Source organism: Trichomycterus rosablanca, chromosome 12 (genome assembly GCF_030014385.1).
Source record: "Trichomycterus rosablanca isolate fTriRos1 chromosome 12, fTriRos1.hap1, whole genome shotgun sequence".
Lineage (NCBI taxonomy): Eukaryota > Metazoa > Chordata > Actinopteri > Siluriformes > Trichomycteridae > Trichomycterus > Trichomycterus rosablanca.
In genome coordinates, this window is record NC_085999.1 from 6,857,608 (window position 1) to 6,879,346 (window position 21,739).

The 21,739-nt window shown below is 39.4% G+C and overlaps 1 protein-coding gene across 1 annotated transcript in view; it reads right to left on the minus strand.

The window, feature by feature from the left end:
- tanc1b (tetratricopeptide repeat, ankyrin repeat and coiled-coil containing 1b) overlaps positions 1–21,739 on the minus strand; it is a 150,435-nt gene that overhangs the window by 124,899 nt on the left and 3,797 nt on the right. The window contains exon 2 of the mRNA XM_063006489.1: positions 5,976–6,066. Coding sequence (XP_062862559.1) covers positions 5,976–6,036 — 61 coding nt within the window. The 5' untranslated portion in view covers positions 6,037–6,066. The remainder of the gene's footprint in view (positions 1–5,975; positions 6,067–21,739) is intronic.

Genomic DNA, 21,739 nt, shown 5'->3' on the forward strand with positions numbered 1-21,739 from the left:
ATTTAAAATAGATGTTATGTGATGCTGCAGACTCCATGTACTCTGGAGGTGCTGTTTTTATTTTTAATCCTAAAAGCAGTGACTTGATTTAGCAGTGACTTGCAGCGAGAAAGATATACTCCACCTCCATAAATCCCCCTGATCAAAGCCTGTCTGACAGTTTTATTTCAATTACTTCTTGTTAACAATCTACCAAAGTCCTGAACAAAAAACAACATACATAAAACCAATATGGTAGCACACCGAGCTCTATAAATCTGCACTGTACATTTAGATCACATTGCTCTATAAACTTAAATTAAAATGGACATTTTAACGGCAAAGCTGTTTAATGATACATGAATGTGCTGACACTTAACACATTCTAGAAGGGAATTTTTCAAACACCCAGGCGTAATGGTTCCAGACCCACAGTAACCAAACATTGAGCAGTTTATCTGATGATAGTAAAAGGGAATTGAACATTCCTTATTTCTGACTGGCTGGCAGATGTAATTCTGGTCAACAGGTCAGATTTAATGAAGGTCTACAGTTAAAAACACAGTTCAGACTGTGCCACTACAACTACCTTAAATGATCATCATGGTGATTTCTTTCAGCTGCTCCTGTTAGGGGTCACCATAGTGGATCATTCATCCACATAAGTGATTTGGCCCCGGATTTTACACCGGATGCTTTTCCTGACACAACTCTCCTATTTACCCAGGCTTGGGACTGGCACTACGGGCGCACTGATCTGATGTGTTCCCCCAATGGCTCGGTTCATGTTATGCCATGAGCACAGCCTGGGATTCGAACACGCTGTTACCAGCTGTTTACCATTACACTGTGCCAGCTCACTGCAGCTATTATAAATAACAGATATAACAAAAAATAATGAATACTGTAGAATCAAGATGCATAAAAGAAAAAAGTATCAACTAACAAACACAATTAAACAAAAAAAAATGAAAATAAACCTGCACTGAGCAATGGACTGATCTGATACATCCATAAACACCATGCCTGAGGTAGGCTTATTGTTTTCACTTTTTAATTTTTATCAATCATTTTATCCTGGTCAAGGTTGGAAGGCAGGAATCCCCTGGACAGAGCTTCAAAAGGCTTCGGCTATCTCCCCTCAGACATGGCTAATAATGTCTTTAAAGCTACCAGTCAATAATAGTAGCACAGCAGACACCTGCACCACCCAACTGTTTTTTTTAGTATAACTGATCATTTTTGTTTTCACTGATACAACTGTCTTTTGAGAAATCGACTGTATTAGTCATTGGGATTAAAGCTAATTTAATTACAAAAATCATTTTATAGACTATATTATTCATTTTTATAGGCTATAGGGTGTAAGAACTAAAAGCACCTTAAAAGCAGCAGCATACAGTTGCTAATACTTATATAGCAACAACCATGTAAAAGTCTATAATGCTTTAAAAATAGAAAGAACAATAATTAAACTTTTTAATTATAACTTTAGGTATTACAAGTAAACAAAACATATGAAACCTCTTCTGAAAACATAATTTCTTGATGACAGGACAGCTAAGTGGTCGCTGTAGCTTAGCACAGTGACGGTTCACAACCATTATTATTAACACCAGACCTAAACAACATTAGACACTTGAACTGCTCCAGTCCCTTTGTAGCAGATGGTGAATCAGGCTGCCGCGCCTGTAAGCTTATTTGGAAAATAATGATATTCAGCAGAAGGCTGAGTGAATTTTTTATGGCCAGCATGTTGCTATAGGTCCTTAGAGAATTTCAACCAATTAAGTCATTGCCAACTCCCCTGTTGCAATTCTCAATTCAGCTTTTACCACCCTCGTACTGGTCGAGGAGAGCTTCACCTACAAGTAGAAGGAGTCTCACAGAGAACCGTACCCCAGAGTACCTCACTGTGTTTATGTTCCTCTTACTGTTCTCTGTCACTGCCATGTTTAATTAATTACAGTGTTTTTACTAAATAAAGACATGCTGATATGAACCTTGGTAACGTGTTTTATAATGTTATGGGATGTTATAAGATTGTTGGTTATGAGTAAAAAGAAATTAGTATTTGTATAACAATTTTTATGGTTATCTTTTTTTATATATTTTGTTTATGCATTTTCTCCCCTTTTTCTCCCTTTTAGCTCGTCCAATTGCCCGAATGCATCATGCTTCCTCTCCACCAATGCCAATCCCTGCTCTGATTGAGGAGAACAAAGCTAACCCACGCCCCCTCAGACACATGGGCAGCATGCCGTATGCATTTTATCACCTGCACTTTGACGAGTGCAGTGCAGCTCAGCGTTGTGTATGGAGAGGACACACCCTGAGAGCACTCTTTCCTCATCTCTGTGCAGGCGCCATCAATCAGCCATCATCAATCGAGGTTGTAATTGCACCAGTCATGGGAGAGAAACCCCATCCGGCTTAGTCCCGCCCAAATCTGAACAACAGGCCAATCGTTGTTCATGTGGCCGCTCAGCCTTAGACGGTAGGCAGAGCTGAGATTCGATACGATGTATTCAAGATCCCAGCTCTGGTTCTAGCGTGTGTTTTTACCACTGCTCCAGCTGAGCGGCAATTTTTATGGTTATCTATTGAGGAAAATAGTCACCAAAATGTCTATTCATATTATAAAACTATCAAGAAAACTGTAGAACAATCTAAACATTCTGATCCAGAAATGTAAATATTAGGCCTGTGTGTCAATATAATGAATATTAATAATAAAACCCTTAAAAGGAAGTTTGTAAGTAAAGCAACTAAGTCTGTGTCAGGACACTTTACATCTACTTCAGTCTGACAGTCTCAGGCTAACTGAGCCACAGATCAACCTACAATGGAGGGCACAAGCACACATGACCTAACCTGTCCCTCCTTAGCCAATGACCAATTTCAGAAACATAAGCAAGATTGTTATGACTAGCCCGAGCACAAAATACACTCGACCCATGTGGACCTACACAATTACAGACGCTTTTAGTTTTGTAATTACAGTTGTTTTAAGTTTTACAATTTGGATCTTCTTGAGGAGGCATAAACAAAGACTCAGTCAGACTCAGCCAGTCATAGCAAATGCTGAATCAGTGAGTTTGGATCACAGATCTAGCACTCCAGAAGTGGTTTTAGTTTTAGTCACACAGATGCAGAACCACACAAAGGGCAGGTGTGTGTAGCCTGGCGCTGAATCTACAGGCGGTCCGGGCAGCCCAGAGCTCACATTGTTAATGATTTCACTCAATGCTGACATGTTGAAGCTTGAACCGCTTTGAAAGACGAATGCAGTACTGAAGACAAGCACAGACACAAGCATGTCAATGAATTTTAAAACGAGTTAAATTTAAATGCAGGCTAGTTTAAATGAGCAAGTCACTCAAACTATGTGGCTTGTATAAGTATATGTCAACGGCACATCACTGTTTTTTTACACCATGTACAGATTTCTAAGCCAATTCCACCCAATGGTGGATTAAAAAAAACATGGTCATTGTCGCTTAATCCTCTTGATTTTTTTGTTACGCAGTTAACATGTTGTGACATGAAGAAGGGTTTTTTGATCCACCTGCATATATTACTTTTGTTTCCTTTCAGATGCTAACTTTATCCAGGCTTGGGACAAGCACTGACGGGGCATTCACATGAGAGGGTGGCAAAACCGCGAGCTTCGGCGCAAACTGCCACTGCTCAGCGCTTGAGCGGTGCGGCAAAACATCATTAAAGTGCACCACGACACGAATCTGCATTGGTGTGCAATAATTGTCAAATCCACTCTGAAAGCATCCGCATGTATCTGTGTTTAGATGTATTTTCCCCACACTGTTTTCACAATTTTTTTACCCCTTTTTCTCCCCTTTTAGCGCATCCAATTGTTCAATTAGCATCGTGCTTCCTCTCTGTCTATGCCGAACCCTGCCCTGACGGAGGTGATTGAAGCTAACCCGTATCCCCTCCGAAACACGAGCAGCAGCCAGATGCATCTTTGCCACCCACACATTGACAAGTTTGGCGCCACCTAGCGTTGCATGCGGAGAGACACACCCTAAGGGCACCCTCTCCCATCTCTGTGTAAGCGCCTCCAATCAGCCGGCAGAGAACGCAATCGCATTCTGACAGAGAGAGACCCACATCCGGTTCTTTGTCCCACCCCCCACATGAGCAACCGGCCAATCGTTGCTCATATAGCCACTCAGCTTCGAACCGGTAAAGCAAGGCTGGATTCGATACCACGTTCTCAGAATCCAGCCCTGGTTGCAGCGCGTTTCTTTTTACCGCTGCGCCACCTGAGCGGCCTGTTTCACTTTTAAACTTGTGTTATATCTCTGGGATCTGAGAAATTGTGAGATTCAGAGTCTAAAACACTTATTGTTAAAAAAGCTTGACGTGGTTTAGGGTATTAAATAAATGACATAGGAGAATGGGTTGAGCGATATTGCCGATTTTCATACCGTCATACCGTCTTCAGGAAATACCGCGGTATACGGTATTACCGGGGGGTCGCAGACAAACTTTACAGTGTACACACTTGAGTGTAATTACAATATTTCAATGTTTTATTATAAAAAGATTTAACAATCTGAACGTCAAACATTGCTTATCTTGTCTGATCTATAATAAATACGCATAAGTATAAATGCATGTGTATCAATTACACTTTAACACAAACATTAACATTGTAATCTCTCTCTGCCCACACAAAACAGAATAATAGCAGCTACACACTTCAATATATTTCAAAAGTTAACTGCTTAGTTTATAGTTACAGATATTTCTTAAAAGTGTATGAACGTGTACGATTAGTTATGCTTGTTATCCAGAATTAAGTTCTATTCCGTAACAAAAAAATATGAATGTAAATGTTCATGTTGCGATGACGGTGATGTAAAGTAATGTTAAAATAATTCAAAGTCCAAACATTTGAGTGGTTTAACGAGAACGCTACTTTACATGTCACACAAGCTCAGTGCAAAACACGAGCACGGAAACGGTACAAATCCGATCTCTTCCCTACACACTCGCTCCCTACGCCCTATAGTGCGCTTAACATTCTTAAAGGGCCAGACAATACATTTTATAATTCAAATTACACGAGTTTCTGCTTGTTAGCTCACAGCTAACGCTAGCCAGTGTGGCTTTTCACTCGTCTCTCTGTGTTATCACCAGTGAGCACCCCACAGCCAATCAGCGAGCTCCAAATTTGGCGCTTCACATTTAAAAAATACCGTCACCATTTTTAAATACCGTCACCATTTTTAAATACCGCGGTATACGGTAATATCGTCATACCGCCCAACCCTACATAGGAGCACTAAACTTCTCTTAATTACTGCTCATAAGTTCTCTCCACTAATGTAATTCCTTGCACTCTGTTTTAGTACAATAAGTCACATTAAGTGTTGTTCACTTGTGGGGTGTTCCCAGTCTGCAGTGGTCAGTATCTATCAAAAGTGATCCAAGAAAGGAACAGTGGTAAACCGGCGACAGGGTCATGGGTGGCCAAGGCTCATTGATGCACGTGGGGAGTGAAGGCTGACCCGTGTGGTCCGATCCAACAGACGAGCTATTGTAGCTCAAATTGCTCAAGTTAATGCTGGTTCTGATAGAAAGGTGTCAGAATACACAGTGCATCACAGTTGCAGGGCTGTTTTGGCAGCAAAAGGGGGACCAACACAATATTAGGAAGGTGGTCATAATATTATGCCTGATCAGTGTATATTACAAATACACAAATATAAGCATACACTAACCACATGGTTGCCAGGATTTTAATGTTTTTTTTTATTATAAATGACTAGTCAACAAGTCCACCATATCTGTGTTTTTTCTCCTGATACATGTAGACAAATATGCACCTGATATATAAAATAAAATAAAATCCACACAAAACAAAACTTAATCACAACAAAATACCACATTTTAAGCATGTCTGATCCGCCAATCCCAGCGTTCATTTCCATGCACATCATGCCGTGTTTATTCCAATCAGGACATACCTGTCTCCTTCTTGCTCCCCTTCCCTCCGTCTCTGTTCATTTTTAGCACTGCCCTGAACATGCTGCCTCCGGAGTAATCCTCTCAGTCCAACTGTGAACAGGAAACAAGAAAAACATTAACAAAATTGTTCAATCAGCATTTTGTTTAATACAAACTACTACACACAGAGCTCACTGCTGCTGCTCATGATCATGATCGTGAGGACCAGCACACAGCATTTATCATTCCTAACGGGGGATTGTTGAGATGTTTTCCACAAATGCAGGGAAAAATGTTCCAATATTTGGACAGAACAGCTCCACTGGGCTATACTGTAATTCTAAAAAACAAACTGTCAGATTCTCTGTACTTCATATTAATGCTGTGTGGCTGAACATTAGCCTTTAAATCCACTTGTCACAATTGTATTAACATTTCTACACAATGTGCTTGCTTTCTCGGAACTGTCTCTGCATGCTTTTTTAGCCCCTTTCATGCTTTTCTTTAATGGGGACTCTCCCAGGACCACTACAGAGCAGGTATTATTTGGGTGATGGATCATTCCCAGCACTGCAGTGACACTGACATGGTGGTGGTGTGTTAGTGTGTGTTGTGCTAATATGAGTGGATCAGACACAGCAGTGCTGATGGAGTTTTTAAACACCACACTGTCACTGCTGGACTGAGAGTAGTCCACCAACCAAAATATCCAGCCAACAGCGCCCCGTGGGCAGCGTCCTGTGACCACTGATGAAGCTCCAGAAGATGACCAACTCAAACAGCAGCAATAGATGAGCGATCGTCTCTGGCTTTACATCTACAAGGTGGACCAACTAGGTAGGCGTGTCTAATAGAGTGGACAATGAGTGGATACGGTATTTAAAAACTCCAGCAGCGCTGCTGTGTCTGATCCACTCATACCAGCACAACACACACTAACACACCACCACCGTGTCAGTGTCACTGCAGTGCTGAGAATGATCCACCACCTAAATATTACCTGCTCTGTGGGGGTCCTGTGGGGATCCTGACCATTGAAGAACAGCATGAAAAGGGGGTAACAAAGTAAGTACAGAAACAGATGGACTACAGTCAGTAATTGTAGAACTACAAAGTGCTTCTATATGGTAAGTGGAGCTGACAAAATGGACAGTGAGTGTAGAAACAAGGAGGTGGTTTTAATGTTATGGCTGATCGGTGTAGCATCCCATCAAAATCTAAACACATAACATGTCTTTATACTTTTTACAATAAACATTTTATACAGTATCTCATAGTAAACAGTTTATTACAAAGCACTAACTAAACATGTTAATCTAAATTATTTTTTATTTTCATGTTTTAGCACTGTGTCCACTGTGTACTCGGTCAGGATCACAGCGGGTCTGGCTTTCCCGGAATCACAAAGTCTAATGCAGTATCACTCTCTGGACAGAACATCAATCTATTGCAGAGCCTCGGCCATCCCCACAGAAACAGCCAATTAAATCTGTTTGTAAAACCCAACCAGCCAATAGCACCGCTGGGGATTCGAACCCCAGGAGTGGGCTAGTGCAACTTACCCCTGCACCACCTGAGCGCCTAACATGACAATCATAATTAATACACATGCAGCCAGTACATCAAACCTTTTCTGACAACATTAGCCTAGTTTTTATAAGATGGTAAACAGATTTCTACTCTTACACTGGGGCATGATGCTAAATATCCACATAATTTTAGTAAAAAATAAATCAATACATTTTAAAAAATAATAACAGGTGGAACAGTGGTAAAACACTAGCACACCAGAGCAGACATCTCGAACTTGTCATTTCAAAACTCTGCTCTGCCATCTGACAGGCTGGGCACCTACGCAAACAATGATTGGCTGCTGTTCAAGGGGGGGTGCAGGACGGGACCTCATAACTGATGCAATTACAACCTCTGCTGGCTGGTTGATGGCGCCTGCACAGAAAGGGATAATGCGTAGATCAGGGTGTGGCTCTCCGTACACAAAGCTGATCCACATATGAACCCGCCTCGTACAGCTGAAAAGATGCAGTTGAGCTGAGCTGATGGAGATGAATTTAACTAATGTTTTTTACTGACAGAATTAATCAAAAAATGATGTGTGTGTCTGTTATTGATAAGCCGGTTAATCATTAATCATTAACATCCCTAATTGTGAGCAACAAATCAACTAGAAGATTAAGTGCCAAAACAGGGCTGCAGGGTTTGGTTACACATAATATAAATCAATCAGCTGCTGTTACAGCTGATACGATGTAGGATAAATATTATGTAGACATTATGTAAGTATTCCAATTATTTCAGGTTCTCTGCATCAGCGTATGTGTAAGGAAACACGTGCTGGCCTGAATCATGCTGCTCTCTGGCACTAAAAATCGTATATAAAAAGTAAGCCGTGTGCATGGTGTTCAGCGTTCCTGTTATGTTGATTCACTACATGCAGTGTGATTTAAGATGCCGCCTCTGTTAAATGCCTGAAGCGGCAAATGTGCACAAAATTCGATGACGGGTTTATTATGAAATGTCTGCGCATGTTCATCATCTCGAGTGCACATGTTCATGTCATGCTTCTTTGTCTGTCCTGATGTCCTACATTCATTTTACAACAAGTGCCCTCGATCACCTGCTAATTAATGAGACAGAGCAGCATCTGAGTGAGCGTGCACTAGAGAGAAGGGAGTGCAGTAAACAAAGCAAAATTTTACATGACAGTGCCTCAGCATCCACTGGTTCAGAATTACTCACTCACTCACTCACTCACTCACTCACTCACTCACTCACTCACTCACTCACTCACTCACTCACTCTCTTAACCGCTTATCCAATCAGGGTCGCGGGGGGTGGCTGGAGCCTATCCCAGCTTTTCAATGGGCGCAAGGCAAACAGTAACACCCTGGATGGGGCGCCAGTCCACCACAGGGCAGACACACATACATACACACACACACACATTCACCTATAGGGCAATTCAGTGTCTCCAATTAACCCGACTGCATGTTTTACGACTGTGGGAGGAAACATGCAAACTCCACACAGAAAGGACCCGGACCGGCTCACTTGGGGATGGAACCCAGGACCTTCTTGCTGTGAGGCGACACCACCGAGCCACCGCGCCGCCCTGGTTCAGAATAAAATATTTTAATAATTGACAACCAGCACCAAATCACAAACCCCTATCTCTTGAAAATAAATGTGAGAACTTTGTGTACGACTGACACATCAGTCTGAGCATTTAGTTATGTGTACACTGGAATAATCCCATTTCTGAACAGCTCAAAGCGATCACATACAGGCACATACAGAGTTTAGTTGGCGGGGAGGTTTCTCTTGCATAATAAACCCCTCGAAATAAACATGTTGGTGAAAAACAGGCCTAAAATTGTTGCTTTCACTCAGATTAAAGCCAAGTAGCCTGAATCAGACTGTGTGTACACCTCACATACAGTTAATGTTCCCCTCCGTGCTGCTCCATTTAAAAGGTGATTCAAAAAATTTAAATGTGAATCAAAAGTGTTATTATTCAATTTGAATAATTTGTGAATCGTGAAATTCATTTTGACAGCTCTAGAATGCACCACATTCACACCGATATCCACAGCTACACTGACCACATTCACCCCTACAGACCTCTGCTTAAACATGGTAAACCAGTTCTGAAAACCTGAGAACTTGGCCTGAAGGGGTCATTTCTGCACTTGAGCACACCAACAGAAATACAGGACTATGTTACAGGAGGCATCTAACAACGGGGGAGGCACGGTGGCTCACTGGGTATCACTGTCGCCTCACAGCAAAAAGGTCCTGGGTTTGATTCCCAGGTGTAGCGGTCGAGGTTCTTTCTGTGTGGAGTTTGCATGTTCTCCCCACATTCAAGTTTTTTTTTTTTATGTCAAACACAGTCATGGACAATTTTGTATCTCCAATTCACCTCACGTGCACGTCGCTGGACTGTGAGAGGAAACCTACACAGACATTGGGAGAACATGCAAACTCCACACAGAAAGAACCCGGACTGTTCCCATTGAGCAACCGTGACGCCCTCCTGTATCAATGAATTCTCACCATCATGTCATGTTTTTAATTTTCTCAGTTCTGCAAAGTAGGTTAAAATGAAAAGCTCTGCATTACTGATCCATAACAGTGAGTAGAACCGTTTCACCAATCAGACGGTAGATACGTTTATATCACCCATCCAAAGTCTCCACCTTGTTTAAAGAATCTTTTCTTATTTGCTGAGTTTACTTACATTAAGTGACTTTAGAAAAATCATTTAGAAGCAGCACTTACTGTGGCATGCTCGACTGGATGGTGTACTGGACAGTAACCAGGCAGACACAGAGTAAATAACTGTCTTAAAAAGCCAAAAACACATTCTGTCTATTCATGATTAAAAAAAAAATACAACTATTTTTGTCCTGTTTTCTGAACAACAAGCCATGACCATTTAAAGAAGCCTGGTTTTGATTGCAACTGGCAGGTACCCAATCTGTTATCCTCACTATCAGAACCCTTACACATCAGAGTTTAGGCTACGGACAGAAAAGAACAGGAAATGCCAAGCATTCATACAGTATTGAGGAGTTCAAAGCTAAAAGCAGTTCCCATGGATTCAAGTCTTAAACAAACAGGTGAAGATCTTCACTGTTGCATTTTAAATTGTGCATTTTTCTACAAATGTTTGTTTGTTTTTAAGGATTTTAACATCATGTTTTTACACTTTGGTTACATTCATGACAGGAACGGTAGTTACTCACTACACAAGATTCAATCAGTTTACAAGGTTATATCAAACACAGTCATGGACAATTTTGTATCTCCAATTCACCTCACTTGCACGTCTTTGGACTGTGGGAGGAAACCAGAGCACCCGCAGTAAACCCACACAGACACGGGGAGAACATGCAACCTCGACACAGAAAGGACCCGGACCGCCCCACCTGGGGATCGAACCCTGGACCTTCTTGCTGTGAGGCGACAGTGCTACTCACTTAGCCACCGTGCTGCCCTTTCTACAAATGTGAAAACACCTTTAAATAATCACTCAAATTAGGTTTTTACAGTACAATAACTCTTTAAGAACATCTCTCATGTGTTCACATGTACCTATAAAAACATGATGCACATGAACAGAACCAGAGTTTACAGGTTCCAGTGCACCACTCTCATCCTTCTCCAACATCTCTGTTCTTTTTATTTCTCTGTTCTTTTTTTCCTGCTTTCTCTTCTGGATTTACGGTTGAATCCACATATAATCCCCACACCTTTAAATCCTTTGATTTGTTCAAATACAAATCTCAGGGCTTATGATATCCAAAACAGAGCAACAATACACGTCACACAGCACACGAGTGCTACTGGCCCCGGCGTGCAGTAATAATACCAGCATAAGGAAGTACCCATCTTTTAAATGTACACTTTAGCTGTAGTAAAAGCAAAATTTCGTAGTGATTTCATCTCAGTAGTGTCTTCATTGTCATGGCTTTTTTCTACCACTGATTATTCATTGTCTAGACACCCAGCTAGTTACCTCTCACAACCAAGCTTGTTGGCTAAAATAAGCTGGCCTGACATATTTATTTATTTATTTATTTATTAGGAATTTAACGTCATGTTTTACACTTTGGTTACATTCATGACAGAAACAGTAATGACTCATCACACAAGGTTCATCAGTTCACAAGTTAAATTTCAAACACAGTCATGGACAATTTTGTGTCTCCAATTCACCTCACTCGCACGTCTTTGGACTGTGGGAGGAAACCAGCGCTTCTGGAGGAAACCCACACAGGACTTATAAATGTTTAAATTATTCATGACCCGTCCGGACTGGACTTATTTACCCTGGCTGCTGCATAAACAGCCGCCAACAGTGGGCACTACATAGGTCTGTAGTGACTCTCGTTCTACTCCTCACCCCCAATTCTCTGAGGCCTACATGCCATCTGGTTTGTAGCTAAATAGAGCTACATTTAGCAGGTATTTCAAAAAAAGCAATTGCATGATATGTAGGGATGGGCAACTTTATTTAAATAAACGAATGGTTTTTTAGGGCACTTGGGTGGTACTTGGTTATTATTAGCCAAACCACCACACTTCCACCACCATGTTTGACAGCTGGTATGATGTTCCTATGGTGGAATGTGGTGCAAGTTTTACGCCAGATGAACCGAGACCCATGTCTTCCAAGAGCGTCTCAGGACCACTTAGATGTTTTTTTGGCAAATGCAAATCAAGCCTTTGTGTTTTGTTTGGTCAGCAGTGGTTTGTGCCCTGAAACTTTGCATCTTTGCACTCCTGGAAAGGTTCACCACTGTTGCATGTTTTCTCCATTTGAGAAAATCTACATTCATTATACTGAACAGGTTTTGCTCTGTGTTTATATTTCTTGCACTGTAATCAGCAAATCAACTGCATTTATCCTTCAGTCTGCTTTATTTAGAATAATTGTACAAACAGCTATGGAATTCTTTTACATTATTGATTATTATAGTAGTGAAAAATGTTATAACAACACTTCTGATCATTAAACCAAGTTTGAATTGACTAAATTATGTGTTTGCCACAAAGATTCATATCAGCAAGTTTTGTTAGAGTATCTGAATTGGTACTCAGTACCAGCTGACACTTGACAATCAGGTATCATATCTATTTAAAAAAGAAAAGAAACATACTGTGCACCCTTTCATACCCATCCTAACTTTAAGCTCATGTAATTAAATGGATGATATAAAAAGCTTCTAGATTCAACTAAAAGTTAGAGAAGGAGGACTGCATTCCTTTCCACTTTCGGCTGCCACCTTAACTGACCTAAAAATTAATTAGATCAGCATGTCTCGGTCTACACAAAGCAGCTGTGCAGACAGACCAGCATCAAAAAAGGGGAAAAATTTTAAGTTTCAAGCAAAAAGCCTCCTCAAAAGAGGATCTTAAATCAGAACAACTGGTAGGCTGACCAGCACAGTGTGGGTTTATCTTTATTAGCTGATAGGAGAGTTTCTGCCTCAAAGCCTAAAGATGTTCGAGCTATGTGTACAATCTGGCTGAAGAAGCATTCTTGACTGCTCTTGCGGGACTGAAAGCCATCCGTTCAGAAGTGCACCAGAATACAAAGCAAGAGTGGAGAAATTACAGACCGAGAGAGGGAAATCTATGCAACATTTCATACACTGTACAAACAATAAGGTACTATATCAGCTATAAAACAATAAAACCATCTTCAGTACAAATCTTTAGTTATCAAAAATGACATTTTTAAGCTATGTACAAGAGATTTATTTGATGAAGATCTGGTCACACCAGGTTTTTAGGATAAGAGTAATATGCAATAATTATGGCGAATTCCAGTAGCATATTAAGGTTTGATGTGATAGCATTCAGTCTGGGATTCGACTCAAAACCACAGCTTGAAGGATGAAGTGTATTTGCTGTTTTCATCACTGACAAATTCCAGTAGACAAAACACAGTCCTGACCCCTTTCTAACATTATTTTAACCCAAATATGCAATTTTATACACAACTATGTCTCTTAGGGGTTACATTTCTTTGATTGTGGCCTTTTAAGAACAAGTTTAGGTCTACCTACAAATGTATTTTGAGTAGGAATGATAATGATTAACCGGTTAACCGTTTCGGTTCAGTTATTTCTGTCGGTTAAAAAGCTCATTTAAATTCATCTCCAACAGCCGACGCTTGATTTGAACTGAGAAGAGCTAATGAGAGTTGAGACTGTTACAGCTTCAGCTAGATGCACAAACCCATTTTGAGAAAGTGCTGCCATTCTAATCAGAACAGAAAACCTAATGCATTTAAATTATTAAAATCCTAAACAACAAAACTATTAAACATTAAAATAACATTTTGTGCCATTATGGAGTCTGATTGCATGTTAAACTCTGCACAGGTGGATCTGTAACGTTATTATTTATTTTTTTAGGACGTAGGTTTTTTATTTATTATTTCATGATGTGGATATTTTGAATCATGATTCTGTATAAAGGTAAAACTCTGGGTATCATTTGTAATAAAAACACTTCTTGTCAATAAAAGCTTTAATATACAGACTGCATCTCTTCATTATTATTAGCATGTTTAGTAGGAACTTGCAATGAACTGTACACTACAGACTATCATTTAAAATCTACAGGGCGTCTCAGAAGTTATGAAACTTTAAGAAAACCGTCTGACAGATGGTGATCCGATTTTTGACACAAGCTGTGGGGGGATAAAGGAAACCCCATTACACTATCGTTTTTCTATTTATGTGTCACACACCTACCTGTTCACTTGAAAAATTAAATTAAAACCAAGATAGCAGCATGCAAGTTGGCCCAGCAGGTTTTCCCTTCCACCACAGCCTGGGTTTAAAACTGGGATCACCGTCTGCCAAATGTTTTCATTTATATGGGTGTTTCCTCACTTTTGAGACACCCTGTAGATTCTAAATGCTGAACTGGTTCTATGCACTTTGTTTATGTTTATCGTATTCTATATGTTCTATATCAAACTTTTTTTCAGGTGACCCACATTTTGTCCATGCTTTATTAATGCGACCCAGGCAACACAAACAACGAATTAAAACAGAATATACTTAATTAATAAAAATGGTGACATTCTGCTCCCACTGTGGTTTACAAGATGTTATATAAAGCCTCCCTGTTCTATATTACAGCCATGTTCACTTTGTTACACCGTTTTATTAAATAAAACATACAGTACAGATGTGTTGATATTCACTTTTATATTTTGATGGGACACTAGTGTTGGTTATACGAATACGAATACCTTTACTGTCAGTGTACAAGTACAACAAGATTCAGTGTGCTCTACTTTATATACATATACAAGTAGTTAAGAAGTAGGATAAAGCAGTATCAGTTATCCACTAATGATGATCAGTTAAAAGAAATTATGTAGAGACTAGCACTTCTGGTAAACTTACAGTCTTAAAATGTTAAACTGAGCCATGTGCGCCATGGTCATCTGAGAAGGTTAAGATAAAATGTTTAGGGGATTGTTTGGGTAATGGCCGCCGGCACACATTCAGCTGTAAGAAAACCAGCCTTGTGTGTGTGTGTGTGTGTGTGTGTGTGTGTGTGTGTGTGTGTGTGTGAATCTAACAATGGAAGTAGGTGCAAACATAAACCTAAGCTTCTTTAGTCTAGGGTTCCATATTTACTTTCTCACTTGCCCAACCGTTGCTTCTTTTCATCGACCCATTGTACATGAATGATCGGGGTGAATATGCTAAATGTTGTCATGACGACCACAGAACCAGTCAGTAGTGGTGACCTTTACCGCACTTAAATTGCACAAAGTTTAAAACAGATGTGTCAAAAAAAAACATGGGAACTTTACCATTAAAAACATCAAATTAAATCTCCAAATGAAGGCAAATTAACTGTTGTTGTTAGTTGTGAAATAAAAAAAATAAAAAAACTAGGGCTGTCAAACGATTAAAAATTTTAATCGCGATTAATCTCAGAATTTCATATAGTTAATCGCGATTAATCGCATTAAAAAAAATCTGTGTAAATGTTATAGAAAACAAGGATTTTTATGTGAAATGTTATAATTAAAATGGTGAACACATTTTATGCTAAATGTACTGATGTTAAAAACTGCTGGGACAAGAGAAAACTGTAAGGGAGTTTTATTCACTCCCATACTAGGCAGTAAATGTCAGATTGTAGTTTAGAATTTCTCCATCAGCAAACATTGTAGATCAGTGGTGCTTTAGGTGGGATAAGGCGTAGTTATTGTAACAGACTTTTCTGTGGTTGTATTGTGACAATGGTTTGATGGCCGTTTCTACACGAAGTGAGTGTGTTTTGACCCTTTGGGGCTTCCATAGTGCATGGACTAACGTGCTTGACTCAGCTTTCCGGTATTTGGTACCTTAACAGAATAAGTTAATAAAAGTGTTCTGCTCCCGACAACTTGTGAATATAGCGTGTATTTATTTCTTTATAAGTGCATCACTACAACGCTCGGTTACATTATGCTAACAAACCGCAAATGAAAAACGGTGGCAAGTCCGACATTAAAACGTTTGTTTTAACATAATGTTAACATAATGTAACCGAGCGTTGTAGTTCTACCAGTCAAGTCTCAACATTAACTAGAATTTGCGTTAACGGCACTATTATTTTTAATCGCGTTAAATTGAAATCGCGTTAATGCGTTATTATCGCGTTAACTTCGACAGCCCTAAAAAAAACACATAAGTCATTTTAACTGACAGCATTAATCAAACAATTCCTTTTTTGTTGGTTATGGGTTAAACGGTTAATCACTGGCATTGCTTATAGGCATGATAATGTAGGATTTAGATCTGACGTAACTAAACCTGTCACATCTTCAAACAAACCACAGACATCTCAGCAACATGCAAACATGCCTGAATAAAAACATGTTCCCTCCAAGGACCAGGATGATGTAATTCAAATGAGATCAGCTAGCCTAAACCTAGCGTGACTCAAAATGTGTCCTTACACCCACCTTACAGCCAGAAGAACTGTATACCATAACATGTTCAACACATTTCCAGGTTCAATTTCACACCTCCAGCACCTCCAGTTTCTGGGGACAGACTGTTTTGTTGATAAAATGCTCATAACTAGTTTAACTGCCCTATGGCTAGATCTGCTAATTGAGTAAGGAACAGCTTTAGGAGACCGAGGCCACACAGGCCGGTAGGTACTCATTTAGTATTTATTGTAGATTTTTCCTTTTCCATTAAGCCGTCTGTCTGACTCGAAGAAAATGTGTAATAACATGCAGCATGTATCAATCAAATACAAAACCTAAAACAAAAGGGCAGCAGTTGAGCTCAGAAGGGCGTGTCATGTCTGCTACACCAGCATGGCTGATGGGTCTGAGTTGAGGCATGTTTTCTCAAGATTTACAGTTACACCTCCAGGCTGTGGAAACAGGGTCAACTCGATGTGACAGCACGGGCCAGCTCAAACACACACATGAGTAAACCATACAGAGCTGCACTTTAGTGAGAAATGAATAATCTATGTACAGCAATTAATTATTTAAAAAACAAAAACACACAAATTCAGTGGTGTTCACAACTGTCCAGTATCATCCACAACCATCTTGAGATGAATACACTATAAGTACAAAAGTATGTGGACATCTGAACATTAGCCTACTGGACTTCTCATTCCACAACCATGGACATTAACAGTAAAGCTCACCCTACCATTTGTCAGCAAGTATTCATGTCACGTCAGTCAAATTATCCTGATTGAAGTGAGGTCAGGCACTTTGTGGGACGAGTGGGCCTAGATATCAATCGAGATTGACGTCAAGGTTCTGTTCAGCCCAATGAAGGTTCCTCCACACCAAGCCTGTCAAACTCTGTTTTAATCGGCATGTCTTGTTCACATGGGGACATTTATGCTGAAACAAAGAAATGACCTTCCCCAAGCTTCCCCAAACCAATGTGTTAGCAATAGGTGTGACCAAAACGGCAGTACTCACTAATTAGGAGGAGTGTCCACACATTTTTAGTCATAGAGTGTATTTCTTGTAATACCTGGTAATCATGTTACTGCTTGACCAGCTGAGCTGGTAGTTGGTTAGAACATGATAATAGGGACAAAATGGTAGAAAGCTGTGTTCTTTAGTAGCAGTTAAGTCACCAGTAGTGCTTGTTTTGATTACAAGTTAAAACATGAGTGTGTGCCAAAAGAAGCCCACACACACTCATATGGAACATGTGTTTGAATGAGATGATGTGAACTGTGTTGTCTTTTACAGCCATGAGCCAAGCTCTATAAGCAGGACGCTACTGGTTACTACCCGAAACATTTAGTGTACCAGCAGTACTAAAACAGTATATAAAGTCTGTATTAAAGAACAAAGTCTATAATACATACATTCTCCTAGTTCATGTGACTAATGCATTGCACAATAAAGCCCACAATCATATACAGCTTTAACATTCATCACACTTATTCATCTCACATAAAGTCTTTCTCCCTACAGGCTATATACAGTTTCCTTTATAGAAACGTCCTTCTCTAATGCTGAGATCATAGAAACCAATAATTACATCCTCAAAAGACTTAAATGTGTATTGACTTGCCACTTGCAACCAACACATGAATCCTCACAGGTGAGTAATGCACCGTACAACTGACCTTACAAAATGTTCATGCACTAGTCATTAGTTACTGGTAACACATTTCTTTCTACCTAAAAGGTCCTCAACTCACCAGCTAGACTCATATCAGTAACACCTAGGGATGTAACGATACACTCTACCCACAGTGCGATATGATTCACAATACTGGGTTCATGATACGATTTTTTCATTTTATTATTTCTTTAAAAAAAATTAAATAAAACACTGGATTTGTGCTCATCTTTTATTTATCTAAATAATAAATGCCCTTTTATTTCTGAGGTAGGTACAAACTATGTCAAATGATGCTTATTGTGTAAAAAAACTGAAATAAAATTTTAAAACAAATCCCACATTATATAAATAAATGAATAATACAAATAAAGAAACCCTTAAAATGGTTGTGATAACTTGTAAACATTTTGACCCACACCTCCTTGGCTACATTCGAGGGTTTTCGAGCATGAACGGCATGTTTAGGGTTCTGTCACAGCATCTCAATGGGATTTAAATCAGAACTTTGACTCGGCACTGGTCCCACTGCAGCTGACCAGGATGAAGTGACAGGTGAAAATAACTGAATACTCTCAAAGATCCGGGCCTAATCTACTAGAACATCTGAGATTCGAGAAATGTATTTGACATAACATTCAGTTGGTGCTTTATTCAGTATAGATTTCTGCCTGCCTTACACTGTGTTTCTGGCAAAGTTGATTCAAGGTTCAAGAGTTGTATTGTCATGTGCACAGAAGAACCAGCTGTTACACTGTTCTTACTTTGTTCATCCTCCAAATGTCAATAAGTATAAAACAAAATTAAACTAACAGAATAGAAACTTAGTATAAAAACTTTTAAAACATAAAAACTTTTTATATACAAAAGAATAAAAATAGAAATAAACTAAGGCAGTAAAATTGAAGCACTTAAAGCTATTGAGTTGTTCCTGAAGATGAATGAATGAAGTTTAGAAGGAGATGTGTTGGGGGTGCTGTGATGTCATTAAAAGCTCCACACAGAGATGCATGCCTTTTTAAACAGCACAGTCACCGGCTCCAAGCACGTCTGTTTTATTAACCCTGCTGTTCTCTACAGGCCACCAGACCCACCGAGACAACCGAGGTATCATAAAAACATCCCAGCTGAGATCTATGAGCCCACTGACAGACATTAATCCCATTTTATTAGTGCCTGTGAATAAGCCAGAGAGCATGATCATTAGGTTTCATTCATATGACTATTTTAGCCTGTTTTAGTCTAAGTGGATCTAAGTGGTTTAAGCCTCATGGCTGCAGTTCTCTAGATATCAAGCACAGAATAGATAACATGAGATATAAAGAGTCAAATTACATGAAAAACACAATGTGATCAAGATTTTCTTTATCTAATTATCACTTAAAGTTTGTCAAAACACGCCAACTTAACTGGATTTTAAAGGATGGACCTGTCACACAATGGTCTATACAGTGGGGGGTTAAAGCTTCCTGTAGCTGTCAGGTTAGCACCCCTGTTCCTTTCATTCAAAATGAATAGCATGTGTTCTGTCAGCACCTGTTATTTGCCAACTGGCCATGAAAACCACTAATTCATGCTATGACTACTGACTTAGTTGACTATGTAGAGGAAACAAAGTCCACACGATGATTTAATGATTCTCCACTCATATATGATGACTTTTCAGGGTGTTAACAATAGCAGGGTTTAAAGGTCAGTTTTATACAGTGGCTTTTTACTCAAATGTCTGATGCAGTTTGCTTTGTTGTAAAGTAAAGCTGGATGTGATTTTAAAAGCACAAATTCTATCAGCATACACAAACCAATATACTCCACAAATGTGTTTGCTTCACAGCAATTTAATTCTCTATAACTAAGTCAAAACAGACCCTTTCTCTCTTCTGAGGGAGGTCTAAAAGTCCAAGATAAAAAAGGGTGATTACACTGCGAAGAGAAGCACCCTAGGCCAACACACACACACACACACACACACACACACCACACACAAACACACACACACACACATACACCACACACAAACACCACACACAAACACACAAACACACACACACACACACACACACACATAATGACTCGGATTCATGTGGAACAGATTCAGTGGGCTGGGTCAGTCTTCCTAACCATTACAGTCTCAGTCTTGTAAAAGTCATTCAACTTGTCTTACTGGATATTGTAACCTCTTCATTACCTCTCATAGTTTAAAACTCTCCAGCGTATTGTAAACTACAGACTACACTTCACATTCCAACCCCAGACGCTGGCTGAGCATAAACACTAACAATTGGAATTGTTTTACAGGTCCTCTGTTCTTTATGGAACAGAAAAGGCAAACGTTTTGAACATCATGCTAACACCATACGGCAGCCTCAATAAGAACTGGGTGACTTGTCAGTCATTTTTTATTTTAAACCATTTTATCGTCAAAGTCGCAGTGGGTCAGTTTTTACCTGTATAAACAGGGTGCCAGGTAGGAATACTCTGGACAGGGTGCCGTTCCAATGTAGGGCTTCGGATACCTCAACCCCAGTCCAGAGATATAGCCAATCCTGCCTGTGTAGGTGCCCAGCCCACCAGTTGCACCGAGAGATTCAAACCTCTGGTTTAATGTAATTATACTCTTTGTGATAATGAAAACTGATATGAGGACATGTTTATTTTATAAATCATGCACATTATTCTGGTCAGGGTCATGGCAGGTCCATCACAGGGCTTCAGCCATCCGCCAACCCACAAACATTATGACAAAAATAGAATCTGCTTTCTTAGTTTTCCATCACTCAGTGCCTGGCTCAGTAAAGTTTAAATTAAACTGTGTAAATAAACAACATGGAGAATAACATGATCAGACCACAGTAAAAGATAAAAGCAGGCAGTGCCTCTGTTAAAACATGTATGAAATAGAAATAGACAGATACTTTATTTATCCGGAGGGAAATTATTGGCCTCTAGTAGCTGAACAAGCAAAAGAAGAAGAACTATTACAAATACAACTAAAGTAAGTAGGGTGTAATGAATGTACAACGTGCATATACACTGTAAGCCCGGACTTTATATTTAATCAAACATTTTTAGTACAACATACATAAATTATTTAAGTTTTTTTGCTCTACTATAAAATGCAGAGTAAATTGTACTAATTTGAGTACACATTTAAATGTGCTAAAAGATTTAAGTTTACTAAACAAAAAAAATTACTTTTCTATCAGATTATTTAAAAAAAGTTAAGTTAAGGTAATTAAACAGAAAAACGCCACCATTTACATGTAAGTCGCCTTTTTTCAGCTTGCTGTTGGTGAATCAGGCAGCCATTTGTTTTAACTTTTGAAACCTGTTGTTGCAAATTACTTTTTACTTTTCATTGAAGGCTTTTTGCAAAAGTAAACTTGTCTTCCTGAAATGTCTTTTGTGAAGTGGAACCTTTGTTAAACCAAGTGGACAAACATTTTCTTCCTCATTATGCTATTTTTGAGTAGCATGTACACCAGTCTGATGGGGCTTTTTCATCTTCCGTCTAATTTTGGTAAGTGTTGTACTTTACTTAACAATTTTGTTTAAAATAAATGATCTTAATGTTGACACTAAATAAATAATCAAACAGCGCTGCTTTATTTGCCGTATTTAGG